Consider the following 23741-nt stretch of genomic DNA (forward strand, 5'->3'; position numbering starts at 1 on the left):
AGGTCAGATAAAGGCACAATCCAAATTGAACTAGAAGAATGGTTGCAGTGGAGTAAATGCTGTTGTTGATAAACTACATTACTTCTACTGTTTCTCAAAAGCAATAATCGTGAGAATTTTGTATAGCATCCCTAATGCAATCTTACATAGGGACAAAAAACTAGCAGAAGATCATAAAGAATAGTTGAGTGGCCAAAATGTTTACAAACGAATTTCTTTCGATTAGATTTAAGATGAAGTGCATTTCATATTTCCACAAGTTTTAATGTAAACACTGATTTTTTTAAAAAATAGCTATTTATAAATGGCACCATCCCCTTAAATTTTAGCCAAAAATAAATCAGGCAGTGCGACTTTAAATGCTCCTCAAAGCTTTCCTTTTATGGAAATTTCAAAGATACTATACTAAACAGTTGCAGTTATTATGGCAATGCTGTTCCGTGCAAATTAATTGTATTGTGCAACATTGAGAATACGTTTGTCAAAAGTTCGCAAAGGTTTTATTTAATTTTCATCCAAATCTTAATAAACTGGCTGGAGTTTGAAGCAAGGGTGTACAGCTGTAGTGTTAGTGCAAGGGAGTCTGGATGTTGTAGTTCTCTATGTGACGCCTCACGCAGAGAGTCACGGGATGGATCACGTGAAGAACTACAATTCCCAGAATCCACGCGGCACGCGTCCGCGCATCTCAAGCGCTCTTGATAGCGTCGCGCGCCCAGCCACATGCCGATTGGTCAATACGTTAAATCCCACCTTCTCCATGAGTCTCGGTTGGTCTATCTGCCCCGATAACAGCCAATCAAACAGACGAACATTTTTACAGGTCAGAGTCACGTCAATCACTCTGAGTCCACCGTGCGATTGGTCATTCGATCTGTCAATCATTGCTCAAGCTAGGTTGAGTTTAAAAGCGAGCGATGGCGTTAAGGCGGCTGAGAGGAGAAGGATGAATTCAGTTTTGAAGTGTGATTGAGTTGGCAGAGAGATGGTAAGGAGGGAGTTCTTGTGGCACGCAGTGCTGCTTTCACCCTTGCCACCTTCAGCACTGTATAACAGTGGCATGCTTCAATTATCGTTGCTGCAACTAAAAATAGTGTTTGGTTGGGGGAAGGGGAGGTGTTCTGACCCTGTTCACCCCCCACCCCCACCCCGACCCCCCACTGTGGGGTAACGGCAAATCTGTGACTTAGGCCTCTATCTAGACCTGGGAGCATCGCACAAGTTCTTATTGCAAGCTTCCAGTGTTCATTTGCAGCAATACTCTTAAAGAGGGTTTTGGGTGGTGGGGGTGTTCACCATTGACAGGTCACAACGTGCCACAATGTCTCTGGTTTGTCATCATTGTAACAGTTTCCACCATTCCATGCGGTTGAGTATTGATAGGCTATTAGACCATGGGGGGGCAGTCCACATTCTTGCATTGCCCAGTGTCCATAACCTTCCATCCAGGTGGTCATCACCTCCTAGCTCTTAAGTTACCAAATGGAAATGATGCATGTCTTGATATGACATATTTGCATTTATATAGTACCTTTCAGAAGGGCTGTTGTGGGTAGTGCCCCTACCTCTGAGCCTAGTTTCGAGTCCCACCAGCTCCTGAGGTGTGTAATACTACCTCTGAACAGGTTGGTTAGGAAAGTTATCCAACATTTTTCAGGATGTCCCAAAAAGTATTAAAACCAGTATTTTGAAATGTAGTCATTGTTGTAAAGGAAATCTATCACGACAGTTAATTGATGCACACCACTCATGAACAGGAGCAGCCTGTGTGCAAATGCAGAAAAACCTGGATGATAAGTGGCAAGTAATATTCACACCATACAAGTGCCAGGCAATGACAATCTAAAACAAGAGAATCTTATCAACCATCCCTTGACATTCAATAGTATTACCACTGCTGAATCCTCCATGATCAGCATTCCAGGGGTTACAACTGACCAGAAACCAAACTGGACTAACCATATCAATGCTGGTGAATAAGTCACCCCCATCTCTCCAAAGCTTACAACATTCAAGCTAGAAATGTGATTTTTCCATTTGTTTTGACAAGTGCAGCTCCAACAATACTCGGCTCAGTGGTTAGCACTGCTGTCTCAGAGCACCAGGGACCTGGGTTTGATTCCAGCCACGGGCAACTGTCTGTGTGGAGTTTGCACGTTCTCCCCGTGTCTGCGTGGGTTTTCTCCAGGTTCTCTGGTTTCCTCCCACAGTCCATAGATGTGCAGGTTAGGTGCATTGGCTATGCTAAATTGCCCACAGTGTTCAGGTGCATTAATACATGTGTACATTAGGTGCATAAGTCAGGGGAAGTGTAAAGTAATAGGGTCGGGGAATGAGTCTGGGTGGGCTACTCTTTGGACGGTCAGTATGGACTTCTTGGGCCAAATGGCCTGTCTCCACACAGTAGGGTTTCAATGATGAACCCTCGAACTCAAAGCCATTGTGGACGAAGCATCACATCCATTTCAGTAAAGTCTTGCCATTTGCATGTCTGTTTTGTAATTTTTGCTTATATGCACATAATATACTGCACGTTTCTGTTCCATTCAAATCCATTCTTTGCTCTTTTGCAGCTATAAATAAAATAAATGAAAAGCAATCTTACTTCCTGAAGCAGAAAGTGTGCACTATGCATCTGTTGCCCGTATGCCATGTTGTGAAAATCACAATTTACAAAGTTTATTTTTAGGAGTGTAACCACTAGAACCAGCAGGACCTTAACTGTACCTTAAACATTCACTCCCTCCACCACTGATACTTAGTAGCAGCAATGTGTACCATCTACAAGATGCACTGTAGCAATACGCCAAGACTCTTTCAACTCTTTCAGCATCTTCCAAACCCACATCTCATAGGACAAGGGCAGCAGGTAATGGGAGCACCATCACCTCAAGTTCCTGTCCAAGCCTTGCACAATTCTGATTTGCAAAAATATCTTTCATTGTCACTGGGTCAAAATCCTGGAGTTCTCTTCCTAATACCATTGTGGGTCTACCTACAGCACGTAAAGTGCAGCAGTTCAAGAAGACAGCTCACCACCAGCTTCTCGAGGGCAATTTGGGATAGGAAGGAAATGCTGGCCTAGCGACTGGTGAAGGGGACAGCTTAGGATCTCGAAGGAAGGAGACTTATCATCCAGTCCTTCCCAAAGTCTTGAGCTATGTCTATCATTATTGGTGTAACTTGTAATATGCAATAACCTATATCTTGTTAACTACAAGAGACTCAGCTAGTTAGACCCAGGGCCTTTGCCTGAAACGTCGATTTTCCTGCTCCTCAGATGCTGCCTGACCTGCTGTGCTTTTCCAGCACCACACTAATCTAGACTCTGATCTCCAGCATCTGCAGTCCTCACTTTTGCATTGTAGTTTTCCTCTTACCCTATTAGATCAGTCAGGCTGTGTAGTTCCTGCATATTATAAGAGAATGGTGACAATAATCTTCACCATGAGCAGCAGCTCACAGAATGCAAGGAGCTGGTATACCCTTACTCCAGGGTGAAGGATAAATGTTGGCACAAATTGAGGAGAATTGTCCTTTTGCATCCACCATTGGGGGTAGCCAGAACCTTAGGAAAAGGTAGCACCTTTGACATTGCGGTATTCCTTTGGTGCTACACTAGAATATCATCCCAGATTTTTTGCTTGAATCTTTACACTGGTCTCAAATCCAAAGCCCTCAGACTCAATGTAGAATGTTGCATTGAGCCATGACTGAAACTTGTTTTAAAATGTGGTCGATTGTAAGAGAAAGAGAAACCGAGAAGTAAAAGGTTCCTCAGTTTTGAGTTTCTGTGAAAGGATAAGTTGCTGTAGGAGACAGGTATGGTGCAGTGAGTGTTAACATGGGGAGGAAGAACATAAAGAATGAGATATGAAGAGTGAGGTTTACAGGAACAATTAATAAAATACAAATGAGAAAATTGTGGTAAGGTTAACAGGTGCTGACTGAATGGAAACTCTGCTGTTATTATTGATTTTTTTTTCTCTCAGGGTGTTATTGGGGTTCAGCTGGTTGTGAGTTTGCTGATGGCGACCCTAATGCAGAGATTAGCACCTCATTACTCCATAGGTCGCTGGCTGCTCTGTAATGGGAGGTAAGATATCTAACCTGGTTAAATTACTTTTTGCCCATTTTAAAATCTCCTCTCCGGAAGCTGCTGGCTGCCTCGAGGAGACAGGTCACACGGATACTGACAACTCTCTGAAACCTACATGAAACTGCCATTCTTTGTGAGTTGTGGGAACTGAGTGCCAATCAGTTACTGTGCTACAGTCTGCTCCACTCCTACATCCTTGATTGGCATCCCCATTCACTCCTATCGTTCAGCAGCAGCAGTGTGTACCATCTACATGATACACTACAGTAGCTCACCAAAGTTCCTTGGGCAGCACCTTCCAAACCCATAATCTCTATCATCCAGAAGGACAAGGACAGTAGATACAAGGAAACACCATCACTGAAGTTCCCCTCCAAGTCACATGCCTTCTGAATGTGGAATATGGCTGTTTCTTCAGTATTGCTGGGTGAAAATCCTGGAACTTGTTTCCTACAACAGCCCCCACAACTCAAGGACGACAGAAGTTCAAGTCGGCGCTCATCAGGACCTTCTCCAGGGTAGTCATGGGTGGACAAGAAAAGCTGTCCCAACTAGCACCACGTCCTGTGAGCAAATATATTTGAAAAATCTAAATGTGTAAACATAGTGTGGGAGTGGGACACAATGACCACTATAATTGTCCATTAAATCCCAAACATTTCACTAATGTCCCCTTATTGTTGCATCCTCACCCAGGCTTCTCAATATGTGACTACAACTCCACACCCAACATTTACAAAACTCAGTCTCTTAGGGGCATCACATTTGAGAAACAATTAACTGGATTGCTTTTTGAAAGATCTGTATAGACACAGTGGGCTGAATGGCCTCCTGTGCTGTACTGTTCTCGGGAGTTTATGACTTTTGGCTGCTCTTTGAAGTGGCCACGTAGTTGTGTCAAGCTACAGTCACCAGGTAAAATAAAGGCCACTCATTGCCTTCTCAAGGGAGACCATGTGGAAGGCAATAAATGCTGACCCTGTCAGTGATGGTCCTTCTGGGTAAGTGTGTTAAACCGTGGGTCTGACTAGTCTCAGCCTTTTTCTGTAGCAGGATCTCACTCTGCATTGGTGCCTCTGTCCATATAAACACTGACACAGACAATAAAACCCTTCCTGGAAAATGTTGACTCTTTTGGTTTATAAATGAATTGAACCAGTCGGGATGTGAGAGTTCTGGTGACTACCTGGTCTGTTTTCTTGGCAGCCTTTTCCGATATAAACACCCATCGGATGAAGAACTCCGAGCCTTGGCTGGAAAACAGAAACCCAAAGTGAAGAGAGACAGGTGGGTGGAAAGTTTTAATGCCAGCATTTCAGTGGAAATAGTTCCTATGTGAGATTATTCTACCTGAATCTCAGTATTTTTGAGCTGTCTACTATTTTCCCTGGTCACTGGCATGGGAAATGCAGGGTTACAGGGATAGGGTAGAGAGATGGATCTGGGTGGGATGCTGTTCGAGGGTCGGTGTTAACCTGATGGGCCAAATGGCCTGTTTCCACACTGTAGTAATTCTGTGATTCTGTGAATAACAATAGGAATTTTGATTAATCACAGCAATCCATCTCTTCTCACATCCAGCACTTAAATGTGAGGCAAGAAAATCCCCATTAGTGGCTGTTCATATATGGCATAGAGAACATTTTAAGGTTACTGGTATTTTAAAAGGACAGGAACATAAAACACAGAGCTGTAATCTAGATTCTGAGTTTCAGTGTACATTTAATCCCAAAATGGAAACCACGGGATACAAAAGTGAAGAAATGCAGTGGAAAATTTCACACTGAAGAATCTGAACAGGGCCAAACCAGCACAGCAACTAACTTGTGTGTGTGGAAGGGAAATGGGATGAGCGGCAAATTTTCAGCAAGTTGTTGACGATAATAAAATAGAGAGGAATGAGACAGGATAGTCTTCACTGCAGGGAGACGAGGAAGGAGTGGAGATTTTGTCAACTCACCACCACCCCCTTGACAACAATTAAGAGCAGCAGGACAGGTGGAGAGCGCAGTAAATAAACCACACACTGTTTTCAGCCTTACAAACAGAGGCATAGAAAAGATCAGCAAGGAGGTGATGTTGAAACACTTGTAAGACGTCACCTTGAGTACTGTGCACAGTTGTGGGGCCCACAGCACAAGAAATTTGTGAACGCATTAGAGAGAGCGCAAACCGACTTATTAGAATGGTTCCAGATGATGTTAAAATAAGTAGAAAAGTAAGTTGCAATGAAGAAACAAGAAATTTATAAATGGATATGGATAGGTTAGGTGAAAGAGCAAAGATTTTAGGTGAATTGGCCATGCTTAGGTGAATTGGCCATGCTAAATTTCCCATAGTGTGAGGTAAGGGGTAAATGTAGGGGTTTGGGTGGGTTACGCTTCGGCGGGTCGGTGTGGACTTGTTGGGCCGAAGGGCCTGTTTCCACATTGTAATGTAATCCAGTCTAATTTGGCAGATGTAGTCTAACATGGATAAGTGTGGGGATATCCATTTTGATCAGAGAAATAGAAAGACAATTTATCTAAATGGAGAGAAACTTCAGAGTGCTTCGGTGCAGAGGGATCGGAGTGTCATCATGAATGAGTCATGGAAAATTAGTATGCAGGTACAGCAGGTAATAAGGAAGGAAATTGAAACCTTGCCAATTATTGCTAAACAAACCAAGTATAAAAGTAGGGAAGTGTTGCAGCAACTGTACCATGTGTAAGTGAGACTGCAGTTGGAGTATTGCAAACAGTTTTGGTCCCGGTACTTGAGGAGGGATGTAGTTACATTGGAGGCAGTTCAGAGGAGGTGAAGCTAAGGCCAAGGTGTGATCAGCCACGTTTGCATTAAATGGCTGAGCAGGCTTGGACTGAATTGTGTATTGCTGTTCAGAGTTTTTAACGTTCTTATGTGTGAGAAGCTTCAGCTTTGAGGAACATTTGAAGAAGTTGGGAATTTTTCTTCCTGGAGAGAAGGCTGTCAGGAGATCTGATTGAGGTTTTCAAAATCATGAGCAGGCTGGACAGGTGAAGTAGATAGGTGAAGCTGCTCCTGCTCATTAAAGAAACAAGATTGAGAGGGCAAAGATTGAAAGTGATGCGCAAATGGAGGAAGCATGAGGTGAGAAAGAACTTTTTTAAGACATCAAGTAGTTAGGGTCTGGAATGCAATAGCTGGAAATGTGATGGAGGCAGGTTTAATTGAGGCATTCAAGAGGTGCATTGGATGATTATTTGGATAGTAATGATGAGCAGGGATATGGGGAAAAAGGCAGAAGATTGACAATAGAGAATAGAGCTGGTGCGGGCACAACAGACTGAATGGCCTCATTCTGCACCCTAATACTTCTGAGAGTCGGGGATAAATGCATGCCTAGCCAGTGATGCCAGCATCACAAGAGAAATTCAAAAAGAAGCTCTCAGAAAAACACTATTCCCATATGCAAACAATGATGTAGGGTGGGTGCTAGCTAGACCACCTCAAATATGACTTAGACGGGCTTGGACATTATCAAGAGAGAATTGATGAGAGAATCTTTTTGCATAAGAATCATGTGACGCAGGGTCTTGAAGGCAGCTTCAGGACCACAAATCATGTAGGAATTTGATTTGAGAGCAAGATCAAGAAAGGAAGGATAAAATGTTAAACCAGCAGAGTCACAAAGGTTTAGATGCTGGTTGGGTTTGAAACAAAATACAAAGAGAAAGATCATATGAGCAGGAGTAGGCCATTCAGTCCCCCAAGCCTACTGCACCATTCAATAAGATGGTTGACCGTAGCCCTGGTCAATCAAAGTTCTGACTAACTGAATCCTGAACTATATTCAGTGACCCAGCCTTCGCTGCTCTGCGTGGGAGAGAATTCCAAGTACTAATGTGAAGAAATCCCTGCTCGATCCTATCTAAATGGGAGACCACTTATTTAGAAATTGGACCTTCTCATTCTATACATACTCCCCCTGCACGAGGGGAAACCTCCTCTAAGCATCCACTCTGTCAAGCCCCCTCAGAGTCTTGTGTTATTCTGTTATGTTTTAATTACCTTAATTTTCATGATGTTGTGTATTAGCAAGGTCATTGGTTTATTCTGATTTTTTGTACACTCTTACTTCATTGTTTTTTTGCTGACAGGAGGCAAAATGGCATGACAGAAACCAAACCAGAGAGAGTGCCCAAGGACATCAACCTGTGTCTGGAAGCGAAACCAATCACTCCTCTTGATGCCCTGGGTAAGGAGCATGTGACAACCTGAAATTATCACAATTATAAGGGTTAGCGGTGAGAGTTAGACTGAATAAATTGGGTGATAATTCATTTCCGTTCTCCTGAACCTAGGTACTGACAGTTCCACTGATACTGGCCATATCCTAACTTACACCAATTCCATTAGCTCATTACACCCTTTTTTGTTTGTGGACCAAGATTGGCTCTCTGTCAAGGAATGCCTCTATTGTAAAATTCTTACCCTTTGTTTTCAAATCTCTCCATATCTTTGCCCCCCCACCCCCCCATCTGTGAAATTTCCTCCATCCTTACAAAATTTCTGCAATCCTCCAGTTACAGCCTCTTGCTGACCCCTTGTCGTCTTCGCTCTGCAATTGATAGTTGTGCCTTCAGCTGCTTTGGCCCCAAATTCTGGAATTCTTTCCCAAAACGTCTTCATCACTCTATGCCTTCCGTGGCTTAGTCTCACAAGCCACCTGATACTCACTTGGTCATACAACTGAAACAGGCACCATGGTAACTTTGAAGAACACATTAGAGAACTAGGTTGAAGGAAAAGCAGATGAAGTATTGCGGGAATGTGGTGAACATATGGAATTAGGTTACAGCTGCTATGGAGAATGAACACTATCACAGTGGGCCAGATGTGGTGTAATTTTGGTGATTTTGTGAAACAGAACCAAGATTAATTTGTTAAGTCATTTGGTTGTACAGATATTGCGTGTAACTAAAAAAGACATTTTATCAAAGCGTTTCTCTTACACTCACAAAATCACAGATATATTAGGATGCAGGAGGAAGCTATTCAATCATTGTAGCTGCACCGGCTTGTTAAATGAGTATCATTCCTTGTGCTAATCTCCTGCTTTTTCTCCAGAACCTTTTCTGCCCAAGTAATTACCCAACACCCTCTTGATTGCCTCAGATGAACCTATCTCCATCAACTTTCCAGGCAGTGCATTCCACAGCCTAACTACTTGCTGTTGAGAATGCTTTTTTTATAACACTTAGGGCAGTGATGGCTCAGTGGTTAGCACTGCTGCCTCACAGCACCATGGACCTGGGTTCAATTCCAGCCTCTGTCTTTGTGGAGTTTGCATGTTCTCCCCATGTCTGCGTGGGTTTCCTCTGAGTGCTCATGTTTCCTCCCACAGTCCAAAGATGTGCAGGTTAGATGGCTTGGCCATGCTAAATTGCCCTTAGTGCGCAGGGATGTGCAGGCTGGGTGGAATAGCCATAGGAAATGCAGAGTTACAGGGATATGGGTGTGAGTCTGGGTGGGATGCTGTTTGAACTTGATCGGCCAAATGGCGTGCTTCCACACTGGAGGGAGTCTATGATCCTTCACATATCACTTTAATCAGGATCATTTGCAAGATATATCAAAATAAAGGAAAAAAAAATTGCACTGTGAGAGGAAAGTGTTAATCTTTATTTCCTTTTTTTCCCTTCTGTTTAGTTCTGCGTTACTTCCTAGACTACCTGTGGCTCATGGATTTTGTCTTGTATGCGACTCTGGTTTACATATTTACTGAGGCCTACTACAGCCTGCTCCCTGTACAGGGAGAGGTGAATGTCGGTGTGCTCTGGTGCCTGCTCACGTTAGCCTTTAGCATGTATCCTTCTTGTCATACCCCTGCATCCCCCAGATACAACATGCATTAAACAAACTAACGTGAGCAAAGGGGATGCAGACTTATCATTTAGGTTCAATGTCAACTAAAGTTCATTTGGTAGCTCACTCACTTAAAAGTCAAAACTTCTTTGGTTAAAGTCCAACTCCAGACCCTCCGGACAAAATCCAGGGTGATATTTCCCATGCAATACTGAGGGAGGGCTGCACTGTCAGAGGGTCAGTACTGAGGGAGTGCCATAGCATCGGAGGGTCAGTGCTGAGGGAGCACGGCACTGTCGGAGGCTTAATACTGAGGGAGTGCGGCATTGTTGAGGGTCAGTACTGAGGGAGTGCCACACTGTTGGAGGGTCAGTGCTGAGGGAGCTCAGCACTGTTGGAGGGTCGTACTGAGGGAGTGCAGCACTGTTGGAGGGTCAGTACTGAGGGATTGCTGCACTGTCGGAGGGTCAGTACTGAGGGAGGGCTGCAAAGTTGGAGGGTTAGTGCTGAGGGAGTGCCGCACTGTGGGAGGGTCATATATAGCAAGTGTGGCATGCAGTCAGCGCACAACAAGATCCCACTAACTTGAAGGGGAATGAATGACCATTTTGTGACCTTTTTGGTGACATTGGCTTTGCAGGGAATATTGTCCACAACTCTATTGGTAACAAGGAGCCTCTGTGAAATGGAGACGATCTTGCACCCAGCCAAAAGAGCTGACCATACCTTGGTTTAATGCTTCATTGGTAAGCAAGCACAAGTCTACAACAGTCCGTAACTCCCTCAGTGCTGCAGCACAGTGTCAGCCTGGATCATGTGCTCTGGAGTGGTTCTGATCTCCCAGGATCTTCTGACTCTGAAGAACTGAATGCTGTCAGCTAAATTAAAGAATATTTATTTAAAGGAAGGACTAGTTCTCAGATTTGAGGCCAGCTTGTTGTTTTAGGAGAACTGTAGGCTTGTTATTGTTACAAATTATTGATGTTCAGGTGAAAAGATTCACAGTTTTTTTTATAGAGAAGATCTCTCCAGTGTGTTTCTGATAAGTCCATAAAATTTATTTGCAGTTCACGTCAAGGAGAGAGACTGTCACCATCCTCCCTTTCAGTCAGTTGAAATGTTTTAATTTATTGGATAACCATTGACTCTCTGAAAAGCAGTAAAAGTGGTTAATGGCATTGTCCCCTGCTGAGAGCTGTCTGAGGGATGAATTGAGTGTTTACAGCCCTGCTAATCTTCCTCCTCAAGTAATCAGTGGGGATAAACAAACTGACCCGCTGCTACATAAAAAAGAGCAGTCAACAAGGACAGCTTTCTGGGTCAGAGCCCTCTCCTCCTCCAGCCAGCAATCCAGCCACTTCCACAGACATGTTGGAACAGCTGTTGGAGTTGTAACAACCAGAGGTTCCAACAAGTCTCCGCAGCTGGACAGATACAACTGGAATTGGGCAGGAAAAAGGGAAGTGCGTGATTTTACAAGGCAGGCTGTTTCGGGTGAAACTAGCAAGTTTTGTTTTACACAAAGGGTAGTGGATATCTGAAGCTTATGTTCCCTAAAAGATTGGCTGGGGGTGGGAGTGGTCGATTTAAATTTCCAAGATTTTTGTTACGTAAAGTAATTAAGGGATGTAGAGTCAAATGGGGGTAAATAGAGTTAAGGTGCAGATCAGACATGATCTGATTAAATGGTAGCCATGATGTAGAGGTGCTGGTGTTGGACTGGGGTGGACAAAGGCAAAAGTGAGGACTGCAGATGCTGGAAACCAGAGTCTAGATTAGAGTGGTGCTGGAAAAGCACAGCAACATCTGAGGAGCAGGAAAATCGACGTTTCGGGCAAAAGCCCTTCATCAGGAATGGAGGGGTGGACAAAGTCAAAAATCCCAACTTGGGACTGTCTCCTTTGATAAAATGAGAATGGATAAATAACACTATCTTAAACTGACAGTATATCCCATAAAACGGGCTGTGTTTTGATTCAGTTCTAATGTGAAACCCCTTTGTTTGCCTTGACACTATCTGCACAGTAAGGTTCTCTTCTCTCTGATGACACATTATTTCAGGACAGAGGAAGGAGGTGAGCGCTCTGTCTGCCTGACTTTTGCGTTCCTCTTTGTCCTAATTGCAATGCTGGTCCTGGTCGTGCGGGAGGATTATCTGGAGTTTGGCCTTGAGCCCGGTAAGTCTGTTGGAAGTTTTACACTTGTATCCAACACGCTGAAGGGTATGATAACCATGTGGTCAAATGGGCTTGTACCTGGCATTTCATTGAGTTCCAAAGGCAAATACAGGAACAGCCCAACCCAAACCCAGCACCTCCACCACCAGAGAAGACAGGGACAGCAGGCATATGCTTCCCCTCCAAGTCACACACAATCCTAACTTGTATGTATACTGGCTGTGCCTTCATTGTCACAAAGTAAACATTCTGGGATCCAGATCCCAACAACTGGATATCTCCTCACCACATGGTCTCCGGTCCCTTGAGAAGACAGCTCACCACCACCTTCTCAAGGGTATAGCTTGGCCTCAAATGCCAGCCTTTACAGAGATGCCCATTTGCTGAAAACTACTAGTTTATGTGCAGTAGTTTCGTAGTTATGGTACTGTTCTAAAGATTGCAGTTTAAATTCCACCCACTGCTAGTGGTGTACCATAAAGATCTGTGCTTATGTCCCAGCAATTCGATACATAGATAAATGAAGGAAACAAATGCAATATTTCCAGATTTGCTGACAACACAAGGTGGGATTGTGAGTTGTGAGGAGGATGCAGGGGTGATCTAGACAAGTTGAGTGTGTGGGCAAACAGATGCAGTATAATGTAGTTATATAATTTGGTGTGAAAAATGAAAAGGAAGAGCATTATTTAAAGGCTGATATATTGGTAGTTGTGGATGTGCAGAGAGATATGGATGTCCTTTTGGAGTGGTTAATGGAAGTAGACAGGCAGGTGCAGCAGCAGTTATGAAGGAAGAAGGTGTATTAGTCTTCATTACAAGAGAATTTGAGTTCAGAAGTAAGGGTGTCTTACTGTAGTTATAGAGGGCCTTGGTAAGACCATCTGGAATATTGTGAGCATGTTTAGTCTCCTGATTTAACAGAGGATACATCTGCCATAGAGGGAGTGCAGCAGACGTTCGCCAGGCTGACACTGGGGATGGCAGTACTGTCCTATCTGGAGAGATTGGTTCAACTGAGCCTGATTTCATTAAAGTTTAGAAGAATGAGAAGGGAAATGTATAAATTCTAACAGGACTGGACAGACTGGATGGACAGAGGATGTTTCCCCTGGGTGGGGAATCTAGAACCAAAGGATACAGTCTCAGGAAACAGAATAGCCATCTAGGTCTACACTGAGGATGGTCAGTCTGTGGATTCACTAGCACAAAAGGCCAGGCCACTAAGGAACGCTTAGTGAAGAAAACATTCCTATTAATGAAGGTACACTTGTCCTTTGGGGAACAGAGTACAGCCTGGCATGTAGTTGACCCAGTCTCTGACTTTGTGGTTGACTTTCATTTCACTCTGAAGTGGTTTGGCGAAGCTAATGTGTTACACAAGCAGTGTCGAGGAACTAGAAAGCCATTACTGAAAAGATGATGGATGGACAATTGATGCTTCTCCAGCATGGTTCACATCCACAGAGCGAAACCACAATTAAACAAATTGCAGAGTGAAACTTCACTGGCTTGCTTCAGGTAGCCCCTGTGTACAGAACCAGCAGTCTGAGCGTCTCTCTATGTCCATCTCTCCAATGTGTTGCACAGAAAACCTTGTGGAGACCCTTGTATCAATAATCTATTGATTTCAGTTAATTTCCAGAACCTGTCTCCCATCAACCAGCCTACTCCTAGGAATATCATATCCAAACTAATACTAGCCTCTTCCATGCTAATTGTATGCACATATCCTTGGAGCACATTGGGGTAGGATAAGGAGCTGAGACTCTGGCTTTCTGTCTCCTCTCTCTCCTGAGCCTCCCTCCAATCCCCCTTTCAATGTCAGTGGCACCAAGATCATTGTATAGCCCTCTTGACTGAGATCACTAAGTCAGCAGCAACCCTGGGCAGCACATTTACCAAATAAAGTCCGTGACAAGTTGACACTGTGATAGTAGAAGTGGGTCAACAAGCAGAGGTATCTGTGGAAGCTAAAACAAAAGTAGAAGCTAAAATAAAATGACAAAAAAACAAAATGCTGGAGATCTGTAATAAAAACAATGTGTTGGAGAAACACAGCAGGTCTGGCAGCATCTATGAAGAGAGCAACAGTTAACATTTCAAGTGTGGTATAATTTCTCTTGCAGTTTCTCCAGCAATTTATTTTTATCTCTGTAAACATTGCCATTCTCTTCTCTAGGTTTTACCAACTTGTATGAAAATGTGGAGGTCTTTCTAAAGCAACAGGGGGTGGACATCTGGCCGTGAGTATTATTTCTTTTATTTAATATTGTATCTTGTCATTATAAATGTTTCTCCTTAAATTTTCCTTGGTTCAGTGGGTATCCCTTCAGTCAGAAGTTCAGATACCACCTTAGTGACTTTAACCCATAAATCCAGGCTGACCGTCCCAGTGCAATACTGAAGGAGTGCTGCATTGTCAGAGGTGTGATTCTTTGGACAAGAGTTTAATCTGAGGCCTCATCTGCTGTCTCATCTGTGAAAAGCAGGGACACTATCCCTGAAATACTGACCAATATTTACCCCTCTATCAACATCACTGAAGCAGATTATCTGATTATTACTACATTGTTAATTGTAGGAGGTAGGGTCAGTTAACTCAGATGATGATAGTGAGTTTGAGGCTTGATGACTATGATGATGTAGGTTCAATCCTGAGACTGGCTAAGTTAGTCTTGCAACCTGACACCTCTACTTGCTTCTTTCCTAATGGTGGTGCAGCAGTAGTGTCACTGGCCTAGTAATTCCAAGACCAGGCTAATGCTCTGGGGAGACAGGTTCAAATCCTACCACAGCAACTATTGGAATCTAAATTAAATTAATAAAATCTAAAAATGACCATGGAACTGTGATTGACTGGTCTTTTTTGCAAACACTAATGTCCTTTAGGGAAGAAAATCTGCCCTCCTTACCCTGCTTGGCCGACATGTGACTCCAGACTCACAGACATGTGTCCAATTTTTAACTGCCCTCTGGAATGGCCAAACAAGACATTGACTTCAGAAGCAATTAGGGATGGGCAACAAACGCTGGCCTTGCCTGTGAAAGAATTAAAAAAAAGAATTGTGATAAATTTGCATTATTGAACCACAACCAGCGAGCATCAGACAATGGGTATTCTATCTGGAGAGAGTGAGAATTATTAGAGGTTGCAGTGTGCAGTATTTGCCTCATTTCCTACAAAACAACAACTTCAAAAGTCCTTTGTTGGCTTCAAAGTATTTTTGGACATCCTGAGGTAGTTTAGCAGCCTGGTGGTTAGCCAGGAGGCTGCTGAGATGAAGGAATTAAAACACCACCCAGCCTGAGTAAGTACCGATGGAGTAACTACATTGATCAGTGCGATATTGAACCAGATTCCACTTGCTGATAGATGTAATCTCATGGTACTGCTCAAAGGAGAACAGGTACCATTTATCTCTCAACAAACACCTAGAAAATAAAAGATGATTAATGCATCATTTGTCTGAAGAATAAAACAGATTTTAGGGGCTGAATGGCTTCTCCTTGATCCTACAACAAAGACTGCAACAGGAAGTGGCTTGAAAGAGGGTGTTAGGTAGCAATGTGGGTAATAACGTCTTGAGTTTGACTTATTGCAATCTCAGTAAGGCCTATACAGTTGCTACAGGACATCCTTGTTCTTGTACACAAATCCTCTTGCACTGAAAACTGACTCACCAGTTACCTTCCTAATCACTTGCTGCCTCTGCACATTAACTTTCAGTGACTTAGGAACAAGGACAACCAACTATATCCTTCTGCTCATCAGCATATTAATTGCTCATAACTGAAGAAATACTTAATCACAAAATAGTATGGTTCTGACAGACGCCATTCAGCCCATTGTACCCGCAGTGGCCCGTCTGCTGTTTATTCTGACCGTAGCCCCTTTTTAAAAATACCTAGTCAAGTCTGTTACCCTTTTCCTATCATTTATCCTGTGCTCACCTCTAACCCTCCATTCCACTGCCATCAAATTTTTTTGTGGTGACATATCCACTTGGTGGATACAGGTTGATATGTATGTGTTTCGGTTTCAGTTACTCAATCTCCAGACTTGTCTTTAAGCTTGTAATAGTTGGGCTTTCGTCATTTATTGGAGCATGTTTAACCTTCCCGGGCCTCCGATTATCACAGACCCATTTAGATGCCCTCAAGATGACTGCGGACAAACCTCTGATACAGTGAGTAATTCAGCAGAGCCTAAATATTATTGTGGTACTTACCGAATGAATGTTGTAGTGAGGTGCTAATGGAGAAGAGAATGGAGCAGGAAATCATAGAATCAAAGGATTTTTACGGCACAGAATGAGGTTATTCAGCCCATTATGTCTGCACCATATTATTGAGTATCATTACTTAGTTCTAATCTCCTGCTATTCCCCATATCCCTCTACACCATTTTTATCCAAATAATCATCCAATGCCCTCCTGAATGCCTCAGTTGCACCTGCCTCCACCATATTTACAGGCAGTGCGTTCTATACCCCAACTACTTGCTCGGTGAGAAAGTAATTCCTGATTTCCTCCTTGCTTCTTTAGCAGATGATTGCACCATGTTCTGCACCATTCGTGACTCCTCAGCTACTGATCAGTCGATGTCCAAATGCAACAAGACCTGGACAATATCTAGGCTTGGGCTGAAAAGTGGCAAGTAATATTCGAGCCACACAAATGCCAGGCAATGACCATCACCAATAAGAAACAATCTAACCACCGGTTCTTAATATTCGACAGCGTTACAGTCACTTTAAGTCAATGCCTTCTCATTGTTGTTCCATTTAAGAGCGGGAACAGTTTCTCCCTACTTACTATATCCAGCATGCTCATGATGTTGAAAAGGGCCCAGCGTGTCAATTCCTTCTGCAGCACAGTTCTAATCTTTCTCAAACTAAATCAGTTTGGCTGAGGCATGGCATTCCAACTTCTGAAAGAGTCAGAAGGTGTAGCTATTGCATGAGGACAAACAAATCCTGATTCCCGAACTTCACTGATCCCTCCCTGCAGCACAGAAAGAGATGAAACGTTATACTGGGGCCACCAACAACCAGTTTGGGAGATGGAAAAGATTTTGCTCAATAATAACTCCTTTGCAGCTCCTTGAGATATTTAAAGATGCGATAGATGTTGTTTAAACTGCACACTCTATCCAAAGTTATAGAATACCTCTCCCCAAAGCTTTCTCGCTTTGTCTCGGCCTTTGTTAGCTCATTGGTGCCATTGTGCAGAGTTGTGACACTGGTTGAGTTTTGTTTCATGTTGTTCTAGTTGCTGTCCTCTCATTATCTCTTATTTCTGCCCTTCTCCCAGGATCCTATTGCAGGCCAACTTCCTGTCTCCCGTCATAGTGTTGCTGCTGTGGGTTAAACCGATCACCAGGGACTTTGTGATGAAAACTCCACTTGGAAAAGAGCAAGTACAGCTGTGAGTGTCCAGCAATGCCTCACAATATTTCAAAAACACCTTCCTGCTTTCCCATCCTCTGACAAATGACCACTTCTTCTCATCAAAGCAGCGTTAGTTCCAAAACTCTCAGTATTGCTTCAGCAGTGAGCGATTACTGTATTGATGTGCAACAGGATCTAGTTGGTCATCCTTGTTCATAGGTCACTGAAAGTTAACGTGCAGAGGCTGCAGGTGATTAGGAAAGCAAATGGTATGTAGGCCTTTATTGCAAGAGGATTTGTGTACGAGAGCAAGCATGTCCTGCTGCAACTGTATATGCCTTACTGAGACTGTTAAGTCATTGTTACCCAAACATCTGCCCAACCCCTCCCCCAAGCCAGTTGTACTTCCTGCTGCAGTCTTTGCTTTAGGATCAAGGGGAGGCCATTCAGCCCTTTAATCTTGTTCTATCCTTCAGACAGATGGTTAATTTTTTCTCAACTCCATCCATACACCTTGGTCACATGACCCTTGATATTGTTACCCAATAAAGTCTTATCACTTTGGCTTTGATATTTTCAGTCAAGCCCAGCAATCTGGGGGAGAGAAACATCCGCCTACAATATGAAGTAGTCTTTTCTTGACATTACCTCTGAATGACTTCATTCAAATTTTAAGATTCAGTCCCTACCTCCTCCCACTATCCCCAGCTCCCAGCAGAATATATTGTTTTTTTCTCTCTCTCTCTCATTGTCTCTCATTCTCTCACAACTTCACCCTTCTCAATTAGATCTTCTGTATTCAAGCAAATACTGAGTAATAATGCCGTAATGCTGTACTGTTCTGAGTTTGGGCTTTCTTGTTCATTTGATTCTGAAGGATGTCTGACACAACATACAACACAGTTCGTCTGTGGATAATCATCATGCTCTGTGCACTGCGTCTTACCATGACCCGCTACCATCTGCAGGCGTACCTAAACCTGGCGGAAAAGGGGGTAGACCTAATGAAGAAGGAGGCTGGAAACATCCCCATGATTGAAATCCAGAGGAAGGTACGTCTCAGGAAATATGAGAATCGAGCAAAAAGCTGCCAGATGCTGGAAATCTGAAACAAAAACTGTTAAGTGCTAGAGAAATTCAGCAGGTCCAGCAGCACTTGTGGATACAGATATAGAATTAACTTTTCGAATCCAAAGTCTCAAGTTCAGAACACATTTCCGAAGCAGAATCAGATCAGACTTGAAAGGTTAATTCAGTTTCTCTCTCTCCACAGATGCTGCCTGACCCTCAATTTCTCCAGCATTCTTCTGTTTTATTGAAGAGGATTTATTTGGTCCTGTATGACCCTGTGTGTGTGTGTTGAATAATAATGTACCGTGGAGATGGGGAGTTAAAATTTGAAACTTTGGTATCAAATATCCAGTCTAAGTTTTCTAAATTAACTTTTGGTGCTTGAATTTCCTATACATTTTCGAACAAGTCTCAGCAACTACTTGAGAGTAATTAGCTTTAATTTATACACAGACTGGAATCTAAATGGAGCAACTGGATGGCATATGTAGAGAGTAACATACTCAGAGTTGGAATAGCATGGGGTTGTGATTTTGTTCTCAGGCAGCTGTGACTTTGGGATTATGTCCTGATCCTCTAACGTGTAGATTATAAACATGTTTTGATCAGGTTGGAACTCCGTTATTTGTGACTGATGGGATGTTGTTGCCCCCTGCTGCAGGTTTCTCGAGTATTCTGCTACCTGTGTGTAGTCACCATGCAGTACCTGGGCCCCGTAATCCTGCTTCTGCACTCCACTCTGCTGCTGAAAGTGTTGGGTATGTAACTGACTTAACAACAAACAACTAATTCTGTGGTCTGAAACAAAAACAGCAAATTGCTGGAAAAAACCTCATTAGGTCTGGCAGCATCTGTGAGGAGAAACCAGAGTTAATGTTTTGGACCTGAAACTTTGACTCTGATTTCTCTTCATAGTTGGTGCCAGACCTGCTGAGCTTTTCCAGCAAGTTTTTTGTTTTGTTTCTGATTTATAGCATCCTCAGTTCTTTCGGTTATTAATACCATGGCCTCTTATATTGAGCACAATTTCAAATTGATCCAGCGCTTGTGGACATATGAATAAGAATAGGCCATTCAGCCCTTCAAGATTGCTGTGCCATACAATAATATTGTGACTGATGTGATTATAGTCTCAAATCCACATTCCTGCCTGCCCCTGATAACCTTTTGTTCTTTGCTGAACAAGAATCTATTCACCTCTGCCTTAAAAATATTCTGTTTCCACCCCCTTCTCAGGAAGCGAGTTCTGAAGACTCACAATCCTCAGAGAAAAAAATTACACCTCATCTCTGTTTTAAATGGGCGAGCCCTGATTTCTAAACAGTGACCTGCCCTTAATTAGATCATTGCTGATTTTAACTTCAATTCCAATGACACCCCATTCCACCTCTGCTCTATTTCCTTGATACACAACAAATATCGATCAGTCACTGTCTTGAAAACTTCTATTGACCACATCCTCAATAGCAGTGTTGGTGGCAGATGAATTCCAGATTCTCACTGCTCTTTGTTAAACATGTAAGTGTTGCTTCCTGACACTCCTGAACAGCATCGCCGTAATTTTGTCCCTGGACGATCACCATTTTGCTCTGTTCTACTGTTGTCCGAAGGTGCACTCATTCAGGAGGGCATTTGTCTCTGAGTATGAGCTATGTGGATTGGAGGGACCCACCTTAGATCTGCCTGTGCTGGAGGGAGCCAGTTGTAACAGCACTGGGTTAGTAATCTCCAGGGCCAGGGTAGCGCATGGTGTGGCCTTAGATTCATAGAACATAGAACATAGAACAATACAGCACAGAACAGGCCCTTCGGGCCACGATGTTGTGCCTAACATTTGTCCTAGCTTAAGTATCCATCCATGTACCTATCCAATTGCCGCTTAAAGGTCACCAAAGATTCTGACTCTACCACTCCCACAGGCAGCGCATTCCATGCCCCCACCACTCTCTGGGTAAAGAACCCACCCCTGACATCTCCCCTATACCTTCCACCCTTCACCTTAAATTTATGTCCCCTTGTAACACTCTGTTGCACCCGGGGAAAAAGTTTCTGACTGTCTACTCTATCTATTCCTCTGATCATCTTATAAACCTCTATCAAGTCACCCCTCATCATTCGCCGTTCCAATGAGAAAAGGCCGAGAACTCTCAACCTATCCTCGTACGACTTCCTCTCCATTCCAGGCAACATCCTGGTAAATCTTCTCTGCACCCTCTCCAAAGCTTCCACATCTTTCCTAAAGTGAGGCGACCAGAACTGCACACAGTACTCCAACTGTGGCCTAACCAAAGTCCTGTACAGCTGCAACATCACTTCACGACTCTTGAATTCAATCCCTCTGCTAATGAACGATAATACTCCATAGGCCTGAGTGGCAACCTTCAAAGATCTATGTACATAGACCCCAAGATCCCTCTGTTACTCCACCTGACTAAGAACCCTACCATTAACCCTGTATTCCGCATACTTATTTGTTCTTCCAAAATGGACAACCTCACACTTGGCAGGGTTGAACTCCATCTGCCACTCCTCAGCCCAGCTCTGCATCATATCTAAGTCCCTCTGCAGCCAACAACAGCCCTCCTCACTGTCCACAACTCCACCTATCTTCGTATCATCTCAAACCCACAAGTTGTCACCTCACTAAGAACCCTACCGTTAACCCTGTATTCCGCATTCTTATTTGTCTTTCCAAAATGGACAACCTCACACTTGACAGGGTTGAACTCCATCTGCCACTTCTCAGCCCAGCTCTGTATCATATCTAAGTCTCTTTGCAGCCGACAACAGCCCTCCTCACTATCCACAACCCCACCAGGGCAGACAGTGAAATTTAAATTCAATTACAAAAAAAAGAGCTATCCTAATGTGATCATGTAACCACTGTTATTGTAAAAAAACCTGCCTATTTCACTAATGCCCTTCAGGGAGTGAAATTTGTCATCCTTACCTGGTCTATGACTCCAGATCCACAGCAATGTCATTCACTCTTAACTGCCCTCTGGGTAATTAGGGACGGTCAACAACAAATGAATGAATAATACAAAATGATAACACACTATGTGCACTGCATTCAGTCAGACTTACTGTCTAGGTGCTTGAAGTATATGCAGCACAGCACAACAATCTCATGCTGACACAAACCTCATGCCTTAGTTTTCCTTGTTCACTTAAATAAAAGCAAAATATTGAGGTAGCTAGAAATCTGTAACAATCATAGAATGGTGGAGTAACTCAGCAGTTCTGTTGAGAGAGAAACAGTATTAATGTTTCAAATCCACTATGATTCAAAAATGTGAAGAAGAGTCATACCGGACCCAACTATCTGTCTCTCTTTATCCACAGTTGATAGCAGATCTGTTCAGTTGCTCCAGCATTCTGTGTTCCTTCCTTTTTCCCTCATACTTCTGCAGCTTTTCTTTAAATGCATACTGTCAGCATGGACCACTTGGGTCGAACGTCCTGCTTCAGTTCTGTTGATTCAGTGCGGCTCATTGCGTGCTTGTTGTTCTTAGGTGATTACTCATGGGGCTTTTACCCAGAGTCCCCTCAAGTGTCTCCAGCTCTGGATGTTACCTCGGAATTCTCTGGAACAACTCCCAATGAGGAGGAGAGATATGAAGTGACAGTCTCTCGGATCAAAGCATTCCTGAGCACCATCTTTCACATTTTCACACCCCTGTTTTACCGTGGCCTCTTCTCCTTCCTGACATGGTGGCTGGCGGCCTGTCAAGTGGTGACAAACCTGTTTGGCCTTTACTTCCATCAGTACATGGTGACCTCGTAGGAAAACTGAGACTGGGACATGAGAATGAAACACACTGGAAAGTATTGATTCTCCTGTCATGTTGGAGAATGAGTGAATGATGATGAGTTCAAAATATTTCCTTTAATATATTCACCTTTTTTTTAGATCCACTCCAGCTCCCCACATCCAAATTTTTTCCACTTTTTTTGCTCAAAGGTGCTGACATCTACCATCAACTAGCTGCCTGCAGGCAGTTCTACACCTCACACCTATTTGGCTGCTCTTTTGTTTACCCGGAGAGCAGGTACAAACCAGGCTTTGCAGCTCTTGATCTTTATCCGTTGATGCTCAGTAAGGACAGGGTTGAGCTGGAGTCTGATGCCTCCGGTGTTGAACAGTCTCCCACCTTGGCATTTGGGACAAGGTACCAGAAAGCTTGCTGCTGTGAAGCTACGCAAGGCGTGGAGAGGGTGGGAGAAAGCTAGCAGGAGGTAGACTGTTCGGCATCCTTTGTCACAAATGTTATGGTCCTGTATCTGAAGGGTGGGGGTCAGTTAGCTCAGTTGGCTGGTCAGCTGTTTTGCATTAGAGTGATGCCAGTGGGTTCAATTTGTGCTCTGGCTGAGGTTACCATGAAGGACTCTTTTTCTCAACCTGCCCCCTTGGTTGAGACATGGTGATTCTCAGGTTAAACACCCACCAGTCATCTCTCTCTAATGAGAGAGCAGCCCTGTGGTCCTCTGAGACAATGGTAACTATCTGAAGGCCAATCGAATAATTTTCAATTTTTCATCAATTGTTTAGTGTCCTAATTTGGGAACCTTTCCCAGTGCCCTTTTTCATCTTCCCTATGCCTTCACTCGCAGAGGGAAAATGCCTAAATTATTCTATCTCAGAATGGAAGGTCAAAAGATGATATTTAAGGATAAATCTCCCTAAGAAATAGAAATTAAGATGGGGATGAAAATCCTGACAGTGGGTGGGGTTCAAACTGGAGTTTGGAAAGAAGGATCCAAACTTTTCACGTTAACAACACAATTAAGCAAATTGAGGCAGATTAGATTCCCTACAGTGTGGAAACAGGCCATTTGGCCCAACAAGTCAACACTGACCCTCTGAAGAGTAACCCACCCAGACCCATTTCCTTCTGACTAGTGCACCTCACACTATGGGCAATTTAGCATGGCCAATTCAACTGACCTGCACATCTTTGGGCTGTAGAAGGAAACTCATACAGACATAGGGAGAATGTGCAAACTCCACACAGTCACCAGAGGCTGAAATCTGGGTCCCTGGCGCTGAGAGGCAGCAGTGCTAACCACTGAGCCACCATACCACTCTAAACTGTTAGTGTTTAAAATCTTTGCAACCCTCCTCTCCCTACATCCTTGGAAAGGCACCTCTCTGAGGTGACCCAAGGAATTCCG

General features: G+C 43.4%; 1 protein-coding gene across 3 annotated transcripts; it reads left to right on the top strand.

Annotated features, from left to right (window-relative positions):
• Positions 1-847: 847 nt before the first annotated feature.
• tmem161a (transmembrane protein 161A) lies at positions 848-23442 on the top strand. Of its 3 annotated transcripts, XM_043721453.1 has the most exons (12): positions 848-988; positions 3993-4096; positions 5306-5386; positions 8218-8315; positions 9770-9926; positions 11951-12102; positions 14285-14348; positions 16149-16292; positions 17419-17532; positions 18373-18547; positions 19228-19324; positions 22082-23442. In XM_043721453.1, exons 1-12 carry the CDS (start codon positions 986-988, stop codon positions 22351-22353), a joined length of 1461 nt encoding a protein of 486 aa, XP_043577388.1. In that variant the 5' UTR covers positions 848-985; the 3' UTR covers positions 22354-23442. The 3 variants fall into 3 exon arrangements, with proteins under 3 accessions (XP_043577388.1, XP_043577389.1, XP_043577390.1); XM_043721454.1 differs by lacking the exon at positions 3993-4096; XM_043721455.1 differs by lacking the exons at positions 9770-9926; positions 11951-12102 and having other exon boundaries at positions 856-988.
• The last annotated feature ends 299 nt before the right edge of the window (positions 23443-23741 follow it).

This window comes from Chiloscyllium plagiosum, chromosome 31, assembly GCF_004010195.1.
Source record: "Chiloscyllium plagiosum isolate BGI_BamShark_2017 chromosome 31, ASM401019v2, whole genome shotgun sequence".
In the NCBI taxonomy this organism is placed as follows: domain Eukaryota; kingdom Metazoa; phylum Chordata; class Chondrichthyes; order Orectolobiformes; family Hemiscylliidae; genus Chiloscyllium; species Chiloscyllium plagiosum.